At 41.6% G+C, this 19,049-nt stretch overlaps 2 protein-coding genes across 3 annotated transcripts in view; both read left to right on the top strand.

The window, feature by feature from the left end:
* Positions 1 to 3,745, top strand: part of Hsf5 (heat shock transcription factor 5) — a 42,555-nt gene extending 38,810 nt beyond the window's left edge. The window contains 1 exon segment of the mRNA XM_028878243.2: positions 1,568 to 3,745. Coding sequence (XP_028734076.1) covers positions 1,568 to 1,638 — 71 coding nt within the window. The 3' untranslated portion in view covers positions 1,639 to 3,745.
* Positions 3,746 to 7,812: 4,067 nt separating this feature from the next.
* The window catches only part of Rnf43 (ring finger protein 43), a 72,653-nt gene continuing 61,416 nt past the window's right edge, over positions 7,813 to 19,049 (top strand). Inside the window, exons 1-2 of one of the 2 annotated variants that reach the window (XM_028878241.2) lie at positions 7,813 to 8,382; positions 9,326 to 10,050. In XM_028878241.2, coding sequence (XP_028734074.1) covers positions 9,799 to 10,050 — 252 coding nt within the window. In that variant the 5' untranslated portion in view covers positions 7,813 to 8,382; positions 9,326 to 9,798. Of the gene's footprint in view, positions 10,051 to 19,049 lie in introns of both variants that reach the window. The other variant, XM_028878240.2, reaches the window with a different exon arrangement.

The following is a 19,049-nucleotide window of genomic DNA, read 5'->3' on the forward strand; positions in this document are numbered from 1 at the left end:
TTTGGAGACAGGGTTTCTCTGTGTAGCCCTGGCTATCCTGGAGCTCACTCTGTAGACCAGGCTGGCCTCAAACTCACAGAGATCCTCCTGCCTCTGCCTTCCGAGTGCTGGGATTAAAGGCATGTGCAACTGTGGCTCATAGTTTCGTCCTATTTTGAAGTCTAGTTACTAAAAATAGATTTGTTGCTGTAGTTCAGTCTGTTTGCCCACGAGAGCTCTATAGTTCCTTTAAGGGCTTCTACCTTTATCATTAGCAAGACTTCCTAGTCAGTTTTCAAAGTAGGTTCCAAATGGATCTGTTCATATCTCAAAATCAACCGGTTCTTCTGTCTCTTTATCGTGTGTGTGTGTGTGTGTGTGTGTGTGTGTGTGTGTGTGTTTTGAGTCAGGATTGTGTAGTAGCTCTGGCTGTCCTAGAATACATTATATAGACTAAGCTTGCTTCAAACTTGTGGCTGTCTCTTGCCTCTGCCTCCTAGGTGGTAAGATTACAGGCCTGTGCCCGCCCCCCATATCTCAAAATCTCATTTTAATATTTTCCATTAGCATATGCCTTGTTTTTGTCCTGATGTGGAGCTGAAGTGTTTAGAAAATGATCATAATTGTTACTCCTACATCTTTGGTCAGCTTTCAGAAATCCTGAAGCCTAGGTTACATTCCATACCAATTAAATGAAAACATCTGGAGGAGGGAGCCCCAGGCATTGGTTTCTTGAAGACTGCCAAATGATTCCAGTGTGTAACAAGATGGAAACCACTGGCTTTCCTTACTAACCATGTAATAGCTTAGTTATCACCTCCAGTTATCGTCTTACTTGTTAGGGTTAAGTGGATGACTTATAATAATGAATAATGTATGGATTCACTTTTTAAATGCCTGCATGTTATATAAGGGCACTGCAGTCATCACTGTAAAAGTCCTGAACTCGTATTTCAGCTGACAGCTTTTACCACTTTCCACTCCTGATGAATCACGTTGTCTCTTGATCCATCAGGGTATGTCTTTTCCCTTACAGTTCAGGGCCATTGTGTGTGTGTGCGCGCGTGTGCACGAGCATGTGTGTGGGTGCAAGAGTTCAGTTGTGTTAGTCTACACCTCACCTTCCTGTCCTTGAGACATAAAGGAAGTGAAGTTGTGTTTGTATGTGTATATTTCATCTGAATTCCTTTTTAAACTTCTAAGTTTTATTGTTTGTTTTGAGACAGGATCTATCTCAGTGTAGCCTATGGTACATGAGCCTCTCTAAGTAGCTAAGGCTGGCTTTGAACTCCCAACCCTCCAGCTTCCACCTCCCAAGTGCTGAGGTTACAGGCATGTGCCACCACTTCTGGCTGTCCCTTTTAAATGTACAATAAAAGGCAATATTTTAAACTTGGTTGATCAGACTCGATGAGTGTGCTTTAAAGAGTGATAAAATGTCCTAAAATCGGGAGTTCAGTGAAGGAGTGTAATTTATAGCCACGTGCCCAGATTATCTATAGACAACTTGTCCTCTTTGTGTGAAGACTTGTCTGTAGAAGTCTGTCCCTGAGAGGCTGAGAGTGAGTAAACAATCCTTTCTTTCTAGATCTTCATCTGCTGGTGGACGTGGCCTGCAAGCAGGAGCACTTTCCAAAGGAGGAAGAGTTAAAAGAGTGAGGTGGCGTGGACGGCAAATGTGGCATTGTGCACTAGCCGTGGCTGGAGGAGGCACACTAGTCTTGCACATGACACACTGTTGGATTTTTTCAGTTCTGTTAAGGAAAAAAAGTATTTTTTGTTTTGTTAATTGAGATTTGTTAAATTGAAAATTGGGAGTTTGGTATTTACTACAGCTGTTCAGTTCAGATTGCGTACCTTGACAAACTGTTTAAACATCCAGCGGGCCCCCCCCCCTTTTTTTTCTGCCCAGATTCCTTTCGAATGAAGAGAGTCCTGGCCTTCAAGAAGCATCTCAGCTGCGCCGTGTTGGTGGCACGGAGCCACGGTGTGTGTGCTGAGCTGGGAAGCCATTTTGAACTGTTATCAGCAGTCTTTGCAAGTCTGTCTCGAGTCACAGTGTGATCCTTTAGGGAAGACGGTGTGATAAACAAAGACACGTGAGGTCGCCAGTAGCACAAGTCCAAGCGGGTCAGGAACTCTCCAGGGAGGAAGTTCTGGGAAAAGCTCATTTTCTAAGTGATTAACCAAGAACTTCTCTTGTTTCTGAACCCCACGTCCTGTTTCAGGAGCAAGGCATCTGGACTTGGCCCGTCCATCACACTAACAGCCTCTGGTTCTTTAATAGTAATGGGAGCGTTTTTCCATTTTCATGTCTTTCCTTAATTTGAATGATAAATTATCATAAATAGTAAGAAAGTTTTGTTAATATCACTTACATAAATGTCTTCTAAAGAAAATATTTCATTTGTTTAATTATATTTATAAATGCTGATAGATTTTAAAGTTTTAAAGCTTTGTATTTTTATTAACATTGCAGAATAGAAGGATTAAAGGGTACATGTGTAATTTTATTTTTGAAGGGTAAATACAATATGTGAACGGAAACACTGAGGTATAACAGTGTTTAGATTTTTACACTCAGCAAGTATAAATTCTTACCTGCAGAAGGTGTTGTGTGCAAATTTGGGGGGGGGATCGCTTCATTGTCATTTACCAGAAGCCATGCTTTAATTTTTAAGAAGCAGTTTATATTTGATACATTAAATGGCTTAAGCTTCTGGGAGGCCTTTGGATAGTTGGGTAGACTATTATCATTTTTTTCTTTCCCCTATAGGACTATACATTTGATTACTAGGATTGTGTGACTTTTGAAGGAGAAGAGAGACATTTTGGATGTCCAATTTCTGTAGTTGATCCATGTCTACCAAATGACAGCAAGAACTTTTCTGATTTGAGGTATTTTAAGTTGACTAGAATGTTCTTGTTGAATCTACCTCAATTTTCCTAATAAGGGCTGCAGAAACAAAAGGAAAGCCTGAATTTAAAGCTAGTGAAAAAGAAACAGCACTTAATAATGGCGTAAGCACTGTATTAGCCATTTCTTGCGTGGCACTGTGCCTTCCCAGTGATAACAGACCTAGACATGTTACAGGGCTCTAGCTGTTTTGGAAAGGGTAAGCTCTGTATTGCTCTACAGCGACTCAGTTTCGATTTGAAAGTAGGTTTTGATCCATCTAATTAGACTAGTTGGTGCTCATGTCTTGGGCACTTACTCATCTTTACTAGTAAGCCTTGAAAGATGAACTGATTATCAAGACATCCACATCTTGTATCTGTGCCACATACATTGGCAAAGTATGTGAAAAGGAGACCCGGTGTCCAAACGAAGGAACTTTGCCTTCCCTCTGTCACATTGAAGAGCTGGTAAGCTGTGTAGGTGATATTTCTTCTCCTCAAAATGCCTTTCTTAGCCTTATGTGTATTAAAGAGATGATACCTTTTGAGGAACACGTGTCAAGCAGGAACCTTGGCACGGACATGGCTTCAGTGGTTTTAAGGCTTGATCAATGAAATGCCTTGATCAGCTTTCCAACCTTTTTTATATATGAATACACCAGAAAGGAGCTGGATCTCCTGCTCTACTCACATGCCTGGAACCCATCTCCTAAAGCTCTCATCAGTGACTTGTGCAAATGGCAGCAGCAAAGTGGAATCTGTACGTGAATTAGCCAGTGGACCTGACACATACTAAGAAAGTTCCCGGCTAGCACCTCAAGCACCAATCAGTTTCAATCAGTCAACAATAAAATGAATGTTCCAACCAGACCTCTTGTCTTGCTTGTTTTACTTTTTTTTCTTTTTTTGGTAACCAGTAGAAAATTCAGTCATTATAAGCATTCATGCTGGTGAACTTTAGACAATGCATTCTGCTTTTCAAAAAAAAAAAAAAAAAAATCTAATTTCTTTTCTCTCTCTTTTTTCCCCAGCAGTTCTGGAGATGAACCCAGAGCCTGGCATTTATTCGAAGCAAGCACTGCACCTTGTCTCCCTTTCCTTGCTTGTTTTGAGACAAGGTCTTGCTATGTAGACCTGGCTAGGCTTAAACTTGGAGTGATCCTCCTGCCTCTCTGTGCCTGGAGTTCTGCATTTCAGATGTGTGCCACTGTACACATCTCGTTTCTTCTTCTTAGTTTTTTTAAACGTTGCCCTGAAGCTGTAACTCAATTGGTGTGCAGGAAGCCCCGGGCTTATCGTTCGCATCACGTAAAGCAGATGTGCGGGTGCATACCTGCAGGGCCAGTGGAGGTGGATGCAGGAGAGTCAGAACTTCACGGTTATTTTTGGCTGTGTAATGAGTTTAAGGTCAGCCTGGGATACATCAGACCAAGACACTATCACAGCAAAGACAAACAAACAAAACAAAAAGCTGTCCAGACCTTTAAAAACTATTTTTAATAATGATTAAAAATGTAAATGTTTCTGCCGGCCAGTGGTGGCGCAAGCATTTAATCCCAGCACTCTGGGGGGTGGGAGGCACAGGCAAGCAAATCTCTGTGAGTAAGGCCAACTTGGTCTACAGAGCGAGTTCTAGGACAGGCTCCAAAGCTACACAGAGAAGCCCTGTCTCGGGGGAAAAAAAGTAAATGTTTCTAAGAATAAAGACAGTTCTTATTATACATATTTTGCAGAATCTTGGGTTTTAGAAGAGGATGAATAGTCTTCAATAACTAGTCAATCCAGATAGGAAAGGCAGTCGTTAAGGATGATCTGTCTCCTGTGTTAAGACTGACTGAGGCTGAGGATGGTCTTGGTGGTAGAGCACTTGCCTAGCATGCACAAGGCCCTGGATTTAAACCTCAGCACACAGAAGTAAATGTCAGTAAGATGGGCTTTTCACTACCACAGCAGTACCATCTTGATGACATTTCCAGGGATGTTCTATGGCATTCCAAACCTAATTTGAATAATATTTTTTCTTGCTTGTCATTTTGGTGATCCAAATGAACTATAGATTATCAGTGCACCAGAATACATAGAGCTATTTGACTTGACCCTAAGTCTTTCATGGTCCCAAGCTCATGATAATTTTGTCATCATTCCCAGATTTCAGAAGTTCTTCAAGAGAAAGCAACCAGGTTTATAATTTTATATTTTATTTTTCAACTAAATATATATGTTAACTATTAGTTAATTACTTGTGAGTTTCCAGAGGGGAAACGCTTAGTTTCCCTTAAGCGTAAATAGATTTTACCTGTATCAGTGACCTGTAATAATGTGTAGTTTTCATTATTTTGATATGCAGTTATACAACATGCAAAAGTAGATAAACAATAGATTTTTAAAAGAATTATCTCCTGCTGAGATGTTGAATTGGCTCTTGTCCTTTGGGATAGAAGTTTCTAAAGGTCTATATAGTTATGCCCTTAACGTCCAACAAGAGAGGAAAAGGTGCGAAATCGATAATTCACTTTAAGGACTGCAGAGATGGCTCAGCCGTTAAGAGCATGCACTCTTCTTACAGAGGACCTGAGTTCAGGTCTCAGCAGCCACCCTGGGTAGCTTACAGTTGCCTATAACTCCATCTTTAAGGAAATCCTATACCTAACCTCCTCGGACACTTGGATGCACATGCACAGATGTACACATAAAAAAATGTTTGTTTTTTAAAAATGCATTTGCTTTTTTAAGTTTAGTTCGGTCACAGGCACTGGTGAATGTATGCATGAAATGTCAGTCTCTTGCCGTGTTTAGAAGGCAAACATCTGGGCTAGTGAGATGACTCAACAGGAGGAGCAGCATGCAGTCTTGATGACCTCCAAACTGGACCCCCAGAATTCAGGTAAAGACAGGAAAGAACTGCTTCACGAAGTTGTCTTCTGACTTCACACATGCTCCCCCACATACATTATACACACATGCTCCCCCACATACATTATACACACATGCTCCCCCACATATATTATACACACATAATTACATTTAAAAATTTAAAACAAATTTACTTCAGAACTATACTTAGTGGACTACGTTTGTAATCCCAGCACTCAGAGGTCTAAGCAGGAGTATCAGGAGTTATAGGCTAGCCTGGGCTAAAAGCAAGAGCCCCTTTTCAGAGAAAAAAAAATGTTTAGAATCTTCTCCAGGTTAGTTATTAATATAAAATTCTGAGACTGTCTTAAACCTATATAGAAACATCAGTGGGTAACTTCATGCTTTCGGGACATACTACCTTAACCTTCACGACAGGTCCATTAGTACAGTCATCCGCAGGGCTTATTTTTAACACAGGGTCCTGCTAAATATCTCTGATTGACCCCGAACTCACTCCATAGCCCAGGCTGGCCTCCAGTTGATAACAGGCCTGCTGATTAGTTTTGTGAGTACTAACATTAAAGGTGTGAGCCACCATGCTTGGTTAATCTGCATTTTACACACGACCAAACAGAAAGTTAAAACACAGAAATTTATCACAATCGTTTAAAATGTATACATTTCAATAGAGTTAACTTGTTCACATTGTTGTTTGTGAGTTCAAGAATGAAATATCTAACCATGGGGCTGGAGAGATGGCTCAGAAGGTAAGAGCACCCACTGCTCTTCCAGAGGACCAGAGTTTGAATCCAAGCATTCACATAGTGGCTTACAAACATCTGTAACTCTAGTTCTTCAGGATTTTTTGTTTTGTTTTGTTTTTTGAGACAGGATTTCTCTGTGTAGCTTTGGAGCCTTTCCTGGAACCCAGGACTGTAGCCCGGACTGGCCTCGAACTCACAGAGATCCACCTGCCTCTGCCTCCCAAGTCCTGGGACTAAAGGCGTGCGCCACCACTACCTAGCCAGTTCTTCGGGATTTTACACCCTTTTCTGGTCTCTCACACACACGGTTTGCAAACATACATGCAGATAAAGCCTCCATAACATGTAAAATAAAATTTTAAAAAATGTCTGACCACAGTCAAATATAATTTTGTAAATTTAAATATTATAATAAACATCCCATATCAAGATTACTATAAAGAACCATATTGTGTGAATGTAGTAATTAGCTGAAATTAGTTTTTGGGGTTTTTTTTGCCTGTACTGTTTTCATTAAGCATATTTAATTTTTTAAAAAAGAGCTATGTATATGGGTGCTTTGCCTGCAGTGCCTGTGGCGGTCAGACGAGGGCGTCGGGTCCCTGGAACTGGAGTCGTAGATGGTTGTGAGCGTGCTGGGAACTGAAAGAGCAAGCCCCAAGCGCTCTTAACCACTGAGCCATTGCTCCAGCTCCAAGCTTAAGTCTAATTCTTGGCTTGTATTATGAGAGACTAACTCACAGTCTTATACTGGAAGAATAGGTCTGACCCAAAGAGTGAGAAGGAAGTAACAGATGCCAGACTTCTGAAAGATTCATACAGGTACAGTTTGGACAGAACTACTGAACTTACGTTAGTAAGAACTGAAGAAGAGCTTTGTGGAAAGTGCACAGAAGTTTTCCACGGTAGTGCCGTGTAAGATCTCTCGATCCAGCCTTTGCGCCATTTACGGACACTAAAACATGGAAAGAACAGAAATATATTTTAACTTGTGTTTGCAAGACATTGCGCCATTCTGTTGTTTTTGTGGATTCTTTTATGTTTTGTTTGTTTCTTCATACCACCGTCAGTGCTCTGTGCTTACAGAATCCGCTTAGATCTGTTTGAGTGGCCCTGATTTATATGCTGTGGGAAAGGTAAGGACTGATTGAATGGAGTGCAGTTGGGCTGTGGCTCGCTAGAGGGAGTGAAGGAGAGAGAGACAGGAAGAGAGCGGGAGAAGACTTGGTTAAGTTTGTGAGTGCGTGCCCCGAGAGGAGGAGGGGCGGGCTTGCGTGTGGCTGCTCCACCCTCACGTTGTCAGCAGGTAGAGAGCGTGATTGCTGTCCCAGGGGAGGGAGTCAGAGCTAGAACACCAATTACCAACCACAGGCTTCCTGCTGTAGGGAGCTGATCCAGAATTGTCGTTCTGGAAAGGAAGCACTGAATCCTTCCTTCTTCTGAACTTCCCAAGTCCATCCATGATTCAGAGATACCGCCTTCTCCCTCTGGGATTTTCTGTGTTTCTGGTAGTGAATTGTTGTATTTACTACTTTGTCTTTCAAGAGCTGATCATTTAATATTCTTTACCGAGGCGGGGGGGACTTTTGTTAGATTTCAGAGATGATTTTGGATCTTCTTGAAGCATTTCCAGAGTTCTTGAGGACAGTAGCTTTCGTCCTGGAATAAGTTTCTACCTTTGATCTGCGTGGATTGCTTTTTCGGGCTTCCGAGTTTCTCGGCACCTACCTGTAGTGCGGGCGGGCACTTGGTCTGACTGCAGAGCGGAGGTGGAAGAGAGCCGCTCTGGGTTAAGCAGCTCAGATCTTTTCAAAGCAGGATTTATAAAAGCGTAATTGAATTTGTTTCACCCCCGTGGATTCCAGTGGGCCCGACAGCGCAACAGGTTTGCAGATTTCTTTTGAAATTCTTTTTTTTGTTTTCTCCCTCCCTCTGTCTTAGCAAAAGTAAGGAATCTGTATAGCAGGTTCACGCTCAGTTGCTTGGCTTTTTGGCACTTCTGAAGACTTTGTAGGATTTTTTAAACTTGGCCTCAGAATGCAGCAGGCTTTGTGGGTGAAGTGCATGTATAGTTACTTAAGCGTGCGCATTTTAAAATCTGATGTTTATACAAGAATCTGAAGTTTCATAGGAGCCTAGAAATACCCCGATCTCCTCTACTCTGCTTTATTTTCCCCTTTCCCCTCTCCCCCGCCCCCCAGGGTGCTTAACTTAGAGCCTGTGACTAGCCACCCCCCCTCCTATCTTTTATCCCCCACCCCCTCAAGGAATTTGAAAACGTGTTAGGAATAGTCCTTTGTTTTTCTTCTGAATCCTGAAGATTACAGATTCTAAGGTCTGGATATTAGTCTCCACAGCATGTTGAGGAAAGTCAGAGTGCTTGATATTCTCAAACTGGAGAATAAAATCTGGAATCCCTAAGCAGGAAAGGAAAGTGGAAACAGAAATATGAATTTTAACTGGGAACATACCTGGAAAGTTAACCTCAACAAGTATCTCAATATGGAAGTTGAGAGAGATTTTGGTATTCAGATTTATTCTGTCCTATGTCAAAGATATATGAATTTGTGCCAAATTTTACAGGCACTTTTGGCGGAACACAAAAAAATATATTGAAGTTCTTAAAAAGTATATAAATTCAGTAGGCCTAGAACTCTGGGCTAGGCTGAAATCCAATCTAGCATGGACATTTTAATGAATTCATGCTGTAGCAGCCTTAGACATCCCTCCAGGTGTGGCCTGATTAATTTCCACTCTTCTCCTATTAAGAAGAAAACCCTCTCGTGGTCTTTCGTCATTTAAAATTGACACTTTTTCTGGCTTAAAAGGGGCCATCTCTTCATGTTCTGAGCCGGAGCTCTTCACTGGCACCTGTGATGCCCTGCCTTGGCTGTCCCCTGGGTTTCTGTTCACCAACATTGGGTTTAGTGCCTCAGAAAGCCGATACATATGGAAGACCATCAGCAAGTGATCTGACAACCAATTCATGCTGGATCTAAAGCACCTTTGGAAAGTTCAGCGGGCAGTGGTGGTGTTTCTGTATCCGGAGACAATGGGAGACAGTGATATACCGGCCCCAGAAGTGGGCTGAAGAATACCCTCTTTTCCTCTCCCAGTCCGGAATGCTACCTGTGCTTGGGACTACACTGTAGAAAAAGGAAGGACCAGGATTCTGACTCGGCTTTCTGAAACTGAAGCGCATCTTTCCCCCTCCATTTCCCGGATCTGAGAAGCTGCCTTTGGGATTAGCTGGTGGCAGCAGTATGCATGGCCGAGGAGGAGCATTGATGCAGCTGGTAGCATGAGTGGTGGCCAGCAGCTGCAGCTGGCTGCCCTCTGGCCCTGGCTGCTGATGGCTACCCTGCATGCAGGCTTTGGACGCCCAGGACTGGTGTTGGCGGCAGCAGTGGAGTCTGAAAGATCAGCAGAACAGAGAGCTATTATCAGAGTGATCCCCTTGAAAATGGACCCCACAGGAAAACTGAATCTCACTTTGGAAGGTGTGTTTGCTGGTGTTGCAGAAGTAACTCCAGCAGAGGGGAAATTAATGCAGGCAAGTATACCTTTATTCTATTTTACCTTTATTCTATTTTACTTTCCATCTGTTTGAAACGATGCCCGTTTTTTTCTCTTGCCTGACAAACCAAAACCCATGCAAGCGTTAGCTCTGCTTCCTTCTGCCGCTTAGCTTTGTAGTTCTTCATTCTTGTGAGAGATTGCTTTATTGGCAGTCTAAAGCAAAATCTCATTTTATACTTGAAGAAATATATACATTCTGTATTTTAGAAGGTAATTTGCTCATTTTAACTGGTTTTGCATAATCTTTTGGGGTATACATAATAAAAATTTTCTTTACAAATATGTATTTGGGGCACTATTTTTGATAGTTCAGAAATACAAATATGTATTTAATAGATTTGAGGAATATAGTGTACATCCTGTTAAAATGCAAATGTTAGTTTTAATGATCAGGAGCACCCTGAAATTCTAGACTGCCCTTGGAGCATATTTGATTACAGTGTCACTTTTAAAATCCAGTCAAGCTCGGACACTATGGCTGGCTTCCACCACGTGTGGCACCCATTGCTAATCCTCACATGGAGAGGTCTAGGTCACAAAATGGACCCAAAGTGGGAACCTGCCCCTGCTCCTTCTGGGCCAGTTTTAAAGTGTACAGTTCACAACTTTAAAAGTTTATTTGATATATATTTTTTGAACTCACAGAGCTTTTCCTGACACAATTTTTTAGGCTTCCGGGATGTAACTCATTCACAGACTATTCTTTTCGTGTTGAGCTTCCTGGGGCCATTGGCTTCCATAGACCAATTGCTCATTCCTACGGTGAAGACAGAGCTTGGTGAGCTGTGCCTTTTTAATGGGCAAGCTACTGTCTTACTTCATAAAAAGATGCTGCTTATTTATTAAACCCCATTTTGCAAAATGACACTCCTTGCTGTGGCCATTGGAGGCAGGCTGGCTTAGGCGAGGGGTCTCAGCATACAAAGTCAGATTTTCATTTTGTGAGATGTGTGGACTATGAATTTTAGTTCATAGTCATATGAATTAAAACAGAAAGAAGGTAAGAACATGAAATAAATTACAGAATTATTTTTCAAACATGAAAACTTTAACTAGGTTTGGTGACCCCCATGTCTCTAATCCCAGTGCTCAGGAGACAGAGGCAGATGGATCTCTTTGAGCCTGAGGCCAACCTGGCCTACATAACAAGTTCCAGGACAGCCAGGAGACAGAAAGAGACCATGCTTTTAAAAAAAAGAAAAAGAAAAAAGCATGTTTATATATGGTTTAGTGGTTCTGTGTTGCGCTTCTTTGGCTGTATTTTGAAACTGGAATAAAGGAAGAGGATAAAGAGTTGAAGTAGAAGGTTCTCCTGGTTGGAAAGACAGACTGACAAATGCCCTAAGATCTGACGTGTGTGAGGGGCTAGCATCTACATTAGGCTCTGGGATGGGATTAGGCGTATTTAAAAGCTGGGGTAGTAACTCACTGGGGACAGAGTGGTTGTGACCTTGTCTCCCTGGGGTGCCTGCTGTGTTGTGAATTTTAGCATAGACAGTTTTACCATTAAGCCATCTGTTTGTATCTCTGTAGTCTCAGGGAACCACACTCAGATCCTGTGACAGATGTTCAGTAACTTAGTGATCTGCTCTGAGAGACGGCGGCCTCCATCAGGTCACATTGCTTGTTTTCTGTTCCGAAAAACTCTGGCCTAAAGCGTCTGTATTTTCCTAAAGGGAATGGTACCTGAGAAGGCCTGGTGATGCCTGTGCCACCATTATTTTGTCAGCTTTTCTTGTATCTTCTCTTATTCTGCCTTTAAAAAACCACTAGCCTCCAGTGTTCTCTAAACGTTGCCTAGCGAACTCTGCGAACAGGATCCTTGTCGTTCGATCCTTGGAAGAACTTTCAGCTTTCTCAGTGGACAGCTATACATCACTGACGATTTTCAGGCTTTTCTTTTTCTGTCCATGTGTGCTTCTTTTAGGTTTTTCAATACTTTTTATGGTGGCTTAGTATTTATTAGTCACTGAGTATGTCTGTTTGGGTCCTGTTACACTCTCTGTGAATCAATTTTTTTAGTCCACAGCAGTTAACTACATTTTCTTAATCACTCCTGAAGACAAACTATTTTTTTTTAAAATAAACCTTGTAAGATATATATCCTTATACATTATTTGATTAACTCTTTCAAAGAGCTCTAGTGTTGGGGACACTTGGTTTGTGTCTAGAATCCATGCTGTTTGCTCCTTATCAGATTACACTGCAACCCAGTTTACCCTTGGGACTGGTTCACCCAGCCTTCCCTCGGAAGTCCTGGCTCTGGCCCTCCGTGTGCACTGTGGCTGTCTTGGTAGATGCTGTGTCCCCATAACCCAGATGGATCAGTCCTTGTGGCCTTCTGCCTATGAATTGTTCCTATTAATCTCTAAAGATTCAATTGGGTCTTTGTAAAAGTGAAGTACTACATACAGGAAAATTGATTAAAAAAATGGTTAGAAAAAAGAATAATCTTTTCCATTTTCCCAAATTAATGCAGGATGCATACACCTTCATGAAAACCAAATTAATTGGATTTCATTGTTTTGCTTTTTGTTGTATTTATTGTATTTCATTGTATTGCCTTTTAAATTTCCTTAGACAAATGGAGCCATCCCATGACAATGTACCCCCTTTTGTTTAATAATAATATGGACCATGCAACTGCCTTAAAGATAATTTTCTTTTTCTCAGCTTTTTCTGATGGTTGTAATTCTCCATCATAAGCATTTAAAGACATAAGCATTTAAAAGCCAAGCAGTGATGAATTTTTGTCTAGATTCTTACTCCTCACTCCCTATGTTTAGATTTCTCCTTGGTAGCAGTAATGTCTGGGTCTGTTTCTCTCTCTGTGTCTCTTTTTCCGTGTGTGTGTGTGTGTGTGTGTGTGTGTGTGTGTGTGTGTGTGTGTGTGTGTGTAACCCAGGGCCTTCCACATGCTGGGTAGATGTTCTGCCATTGACGAACGTCTTCTCCAAGTCCTGGAGGGAAGTTGAAGGAGGTGTTGTCTTTGCTGCTGCTGCCATCTATTTCTCATCTTCTCGATCTTTCTCATCTTAGTCCTGAACGATGATATTCCTGCTTTGCCCTGAAGTCTTTTCTTGGAGTTGCTGTGCCATGAGGACCTTCCTGATGTTAGCCATCGTCTTTGAAGTGTCCAGCTCTCGGGTTCCCTCTGCAGATGCCAAATCTTTCCTCCTTCCTCTTCCTTTCCTTCCGCCTTCCCCCCTTGTCTCCCATTCCGTTTGTATACTTAGGTTCACTGACCACTGCCGCTCAGGACAGCTGTTGTTTTTAACTAGCCCTCAAAACCAAAACAAAGCAATGGGCGGAGGAGACTTTTGAGCCCTCCTAATACTTGGTGGTGATTTATAAAGAGTATTATTACATGATGGTGATTATGGGTTGGGGATTTAGCTCAGTGGTAGAGCACTTGCCTAGCAAGCGCAAGGCCCTGGGTTCGATCCTCAGCTCAAAACAAACAAACAAACAAACAAACAAAACCCAAAAAAAACAAAAACCAAGAAACATGATGGTGATTACAACCCCTATATATTCTTTGTTTCCTGATCCCCCACTGCTGATGGAAAATCCCCTAGAACTGAGCACTGTCTGATTTCCTGTTTTCTGTCTTGCTTATAATTAATTAACATTTGTGTCTGTTGTTATTACCTAGCCATATTTTGGTGCCACATCTATACAGTTGTCCTCATATTTTCTTTTAAGTATTAGAAGAACAACTCCAGGTGGTCTCTGAGCAAAAGAATGCGAAGATCTTAGTGTAGCACTCGGGAGGTCACCAACTCTTTGGCTGTCGCTGTTTTCCTGCTCAGCTGGTTGTCCTGGATTTTCTTAGACTCCAGGATAAAGTTATGATCAAGATTAGAATGTGTTGCCTGGAGGCAGCAGCCTGCAGTGGGAGCCGAGCCTGGGGTGGTTTCACATTTGGCCCCAAACAGGGAGTGCCTCCTGGACAGATTCCCTTTGCCAGTGTCTGGACTTGCCTGCTCGCCTTACCTGTCCCCGTGCGCTTACCCCCTTTTGAATTTTCACTTTATTTGTATTGAGCACCAGAAACTTTCAGATTAGAGTTTTTGGCCCGTGTCAGAGAGACAATCCTCTCTTGCAAGCTGTAAACCTTAGGAGCTAACTGACCCCACTTAGTTATGGGATTGGAACAAAGTAGCTTTTACCTCGGTGAGGGTCAGATCCCTTGTCTGTACCAGTGAGGGATTTGAATACAATAGCTACCAAACGGATACTGCACGTTTTATATGTGTTAGCTCAATGAATTATCACGATAACTTTATGAGAGAACGTGTTCTAAACCTGTTTTCTCACATTTTTACAGAAAAGGACACTGAGGACTTAGTATCTCTAAGGTAATAATTAGTGAGTAATTGGCATACTGGAGCTTGAACTGCAGGGCCCGTGGTTCTTCAGCTGTTAGAACACCAGAGTGCCACTGTCAGAGGCTGAGGCTGGACACACAATATTCTACTACCTTCTAATGATTTCTGTCTTTCTTATTTTTCTTCATTTTGAGTTTGATTTGCAGAAAAGTGAGTCAACCAGAGTGTTTATCCAGTATTTCCATTACATTACCTTTCTGTTCATTTTAAAATGTGATGACTACTAACACAGGAACGCAAAAAATAAATTTTGAAATAGCATGCATTTAATTGACATTGCTTAAGTGAGTTCCTTGGATGCAGATTTCAGAATAGATTTTATGATTTTTTTTTTTTTTTTGGCTTTGCTGCCAGCCTTTAAAAGAACTACAGAGTAAATATTCAAGGTACAGTCAACTCTCAGTTATTCATGTTAATGGAGGTGTAGAAAAGATAATTAATAATTGACTTTGGAATGTAGTTAGAAATGCCCTATCAGATACAAAGTGAGCCCAGATATGAGTCCTGCTCAGGGCCTTCTGGATTTGGCTTTGTGTTACAAACCTGGCATCCAGAGGAGAGAAGAAGTTGAAGGGTATTTTTAAAAATTTTCTTTTGTGTGTAGGAGTGTTCTGCGTGCATGTCTGTCTGTATGGGTACCTCTTGTGTGCCTGGAACTGCAGAGGCCAGAAGAGGGCGTTGGATCCCCTGAATCTGGGGTTGCAGACCATTGTGAGGTGTCACGTGGATGCTGAGGATCAAATCCTGGGGCTCTCAAAGAGCAGCCGGTGCTCCTAACCAACCACTGAGTTGTCCCTCCAGCCCCTGCAGAACAGTTTTAATGATAGTTTTCAGATTGAGAGGGATTCTCTTGCTGAGTGTGGCGGCACAGGCCTGTAACCCCAGAACTCAGGAGACTAAAGCCAGGAAATTCATGAATTAGAAACCAGCCTAGACTACATAATGAGTTCAAGGCTAGCCTGGGCTATTTAGTGAGCTTCTGTCTCAAACAAATAAAAAGACAAAAATAACAAAACCAAAAAGGTATGTCTTTTATAATTACCTATAGAGTAGAGGTGTGTATGTGTGTGTGTGTATTCTGTACTTCATATAGAAATGAAAAAATTTAAGTTCAAATTCATAAATATCTTTCACTGATAGGAATTAATGAATGAATTGTGCTTCAGCTATTTATCCCATGTCTGTGTAGTGCTCATCTAGCAGATTCTCTGCACAGGCATTTGCCTGGCTTGTTCTCAAGTGTGTGGAGGTCATTTTCTTTAACAATTACTCACTTTACTTTTTTATACAGAATTGAAATATTCCTAAAGAACCAGGTGGTGGTAGAGGTAGGCAGATCTCTTGAGTTCAAGGCCAGCCTGGTCTACAGAGTGAGTTCCAGGACAGCCAGAGCTACACAGAGAAACCCTGTTTCAAAATAAATAAAAAATAAAAAATAAAAAACAGAGAAGGAAAAAGTATTCCTAGAGTTCATGTTTTTTGGGCCAATTGTGGGTTTCTTTTTTCTTCACTTCAGTTTGAGGCCAGCCTGGGCTACAGAATGAGTTCCAGAACAGCCAAGGCTACACAGAGAGATCCTGTCTCAAAAAAGCAAACAAACAAACAAAACAAAACAAAAATACCCTCTTAAAAAATCTTTAAAAAACAAAAGGAAAAAATGTATTTTTTTTTAATTGTTTGTTTATTTGAGGCAGGGTAGACATGTGTAGACCAGGCTAGTCTGAATTCACTATGTAGACCAGGCTGGCTCTGAACTCACAGAGATCTGTCTGCCTCTGCCTCCCAGGTGTTGTGATAAGGGTGTGAGAAATCTATTTCTAAATCCATCTGAGGAAGTGGATTTCCATGGGTCAGTTGTATTATGTGAAGAGCTAAAATGTTGTTAATGGCGGAGGCAGTTCCTTCTTGGATATACGTTGCTCAGTGTGATAATGAGTCAAGGAAAACGTTGATGAGGTAGCTTCCCAGCTTGATCTCAGGAAGTCCTTTGACCTGTGTCCTGGCCTGCACTTACTGTTGTCCTGGCAATTGTTAAAGCCCAAATCTGTACAGCGCCCCTGCTTCCTTGCCCCGCCCCCCATCCTTTGTCTCCAGGCACTCAGCCCTTCAGTAGACTCGGCATATTTCCACCCCCAGTGGGTCTTCTTGTTAGGCCCTCAGCCATAACCACTTAGACCCCAGACACTTTCTTCTAGCCCCCCAAAGGCCATCCCTAGGTGTCAAGAGGCCGCCCTCCACCATTCTGCTAAAGCTGCCTCTTGTTCTCTCACGGCCCATATTCTCCTTTCATGATTTACTTTTCTTTTCCAAATTATTGTCTGTAATAAGATTTTATTTTGCTGGTTGCCCGCTTCCTCTTAGTAAACTATGAACACCATGAAAACAGATTTTCTTCCACTTTTGTTGAAAGCTATATCCCTGGAAATTGTGCCGGTTATATTAGGTAGAGCCTTAGTTTAGCACTTGCTGTATGCTGAGTGAACAGAAGAAACTGAGCTGAGAGGTAACTCTAGGACAAAACAGGTTTACTTATCACATTTCAATTATTTTGACTTATTAACAGCCAACTATTTCCTTGATTCTTTCTAAATCAAACATGGCTATCATGAATAAATTTGATAGGCTCCTTTATACAGCATTTTACTGTATTTGTTTATCTATTCGTTAATGGATTGATTGAGATGGATCCCCAGTGTGCTAAGCAAACTGTCTTCCTAATCTACATTTCCAGCCCTACTGAGCACTTACTTGTTTGTGTGTTTGTTTTGTTTGTTTGTGGATCGCTTTGTTTTTGAGGCAAGGGTCTCACTGTGTAGCCATGGCTCGCCTGGAGTTTGCTGGGTATAGCAGGCTGGCCTTGAACTTGCTTTCCTCCTGCCTCTGCCTCCTAAATGCTAGTATTACAAAACCCGGCTCCTGACTCAGCATTTATTTCATAGATAGTTCAGCCTTTGCTTCTTAGGAAATTCTGGTTCTCCAAGAATGAGTAGTGGGTACTGATTTGAAACCTTTGATGACAGGATATTATTAGCATGTATCTAAAGGACTATACCTTCTTAGCTCTTAAACTTGTGATCCCTAATTCTGGTTTTGAAATACCTTAAAATAGTGGTTTTTTTCCTGCCCCCCCCTCTCCCCTCTCCTCTCTCTCTGTCTCTGTCTCTGTGTGTCTGTCTGTCTCTGTGTGTTGCTAGGGATTGAAGCCAAGACCTTGTGCGTGTTAAGAAAGTGTTCTAATTAAGCTATATACTCGCCTCTAGCCTTGGTATTTTTTTAATACAAGACTTAGCAGCTTCTTTTGTTTTTAAAGAGCAGATAAGCTATTGTACATATTCTAAGCATTATAGTTAGAGAAAATTTGTCCCATGATTTTTAGTATCTTAGAATTTGTGTTGAATTTGCAATTTTAGAAACACCAAAATCATTTAAAAGTTAGTTTTTTAAAACTGTAAACCTAAAAGCACATATTATTTCTCAAGATGGCAAATTAGAGAATGTAGAAATTCTGATCCCTGAATTAAAAACACTGGTAGTTCTTCAAGCATTGTTTATTTTTAAATCCAGACTACTTGTGTTATGAGGGGAATGGTCACAATGCAAGTACAGTTTTAAGTTGAATTATCAGGTATCTGTCAGCTCTGCACCACTGTGGACCCAACCAGGGCCTTGTGCAGATGAGGCAAGCTCCTATCCATTTCATGCATGCTGTTATCCGGAAAGGCTGCTTTTCATACTTGTAACTACATGACAGTTGAGAAATGTTGTTGTTGTTGTTGTTGTTGTTGTTGCTGCTGTTGTTGTTGAATAATTTGGCTGAAACCAGAGGCCCTGCGTTTGATGTCTACTACTTTGGCTATTTCCCAAAACGTGCCTGAGGATGCTTGATCTTTGTTGTTCTTGTTTTTCCAAAGACATTTTCTGAGATGTGGTCAATTAGCCACTCTGAAAGAAAATCTGGTGGTCCGGGTTCGTGCACTCTTAGTTTCCACGTCCACGTAGCGCTGTCTGATACTCTCGTGACCGCTCCTACCCTTGTGAGGGCTTCGGAGCCCAGTGTCGGAGTCAAGGTCTTCTTCAGCTGCTACAGTAAAGTGGTTTCGGTGTTGGGGGTGGGGAAGGGACGGGGAAGCACCAGGCAGGCCACGTGGAAAATCATCCAAGTTCAAGGTAGGAAAAAATACCTAGTCCATTCTTTTCATTTTACAGATAAAAAAATTGAATCCAAGAAGATTACTGTTTATCAGCCAAAGATCTGGTGTATTTTATTGGCTGATATTTTTAGCCAAGTTTATTCATTTTTAAACAATGTGTTGTTGTTGCTAGAAATTAAAAACCTGACAGTCTGTTAAGAAGATACTTGGACATGGTGGCATACACCTCATAATCCCAGAATCTAGAAAACTTAAGAGAACTCCAGCGAGCTCAGGGCCGGTCGAGGCTACATAACAAGTGTGAGGCAAGCCTGGGCCACACAGTTAAGACCCTCTGCCAAGAAACACAAACATTTAAAATAAAAAATAAAAAAAAGCTATGGTGGCCCCATCTGTGATCCTAGCACAAAGCGGGGCTGAAGCAGAATTGC

The sequence above is a fragment of the Peromyscus leucopus genome, chromosome 8b (assembly GCF_004664715.2).
Source record: "Peromyscus leucopus breed LL Stock chromosome 8b, UCI_PerLeu_2.1, whole genome shotgun sequence".
Lineage (NCBI taxonomy): Eukaryota > Metazoa > Chordata > Mammalia > Rodentia > Cricetidae > Peromyscus > Peromyscus leucopus.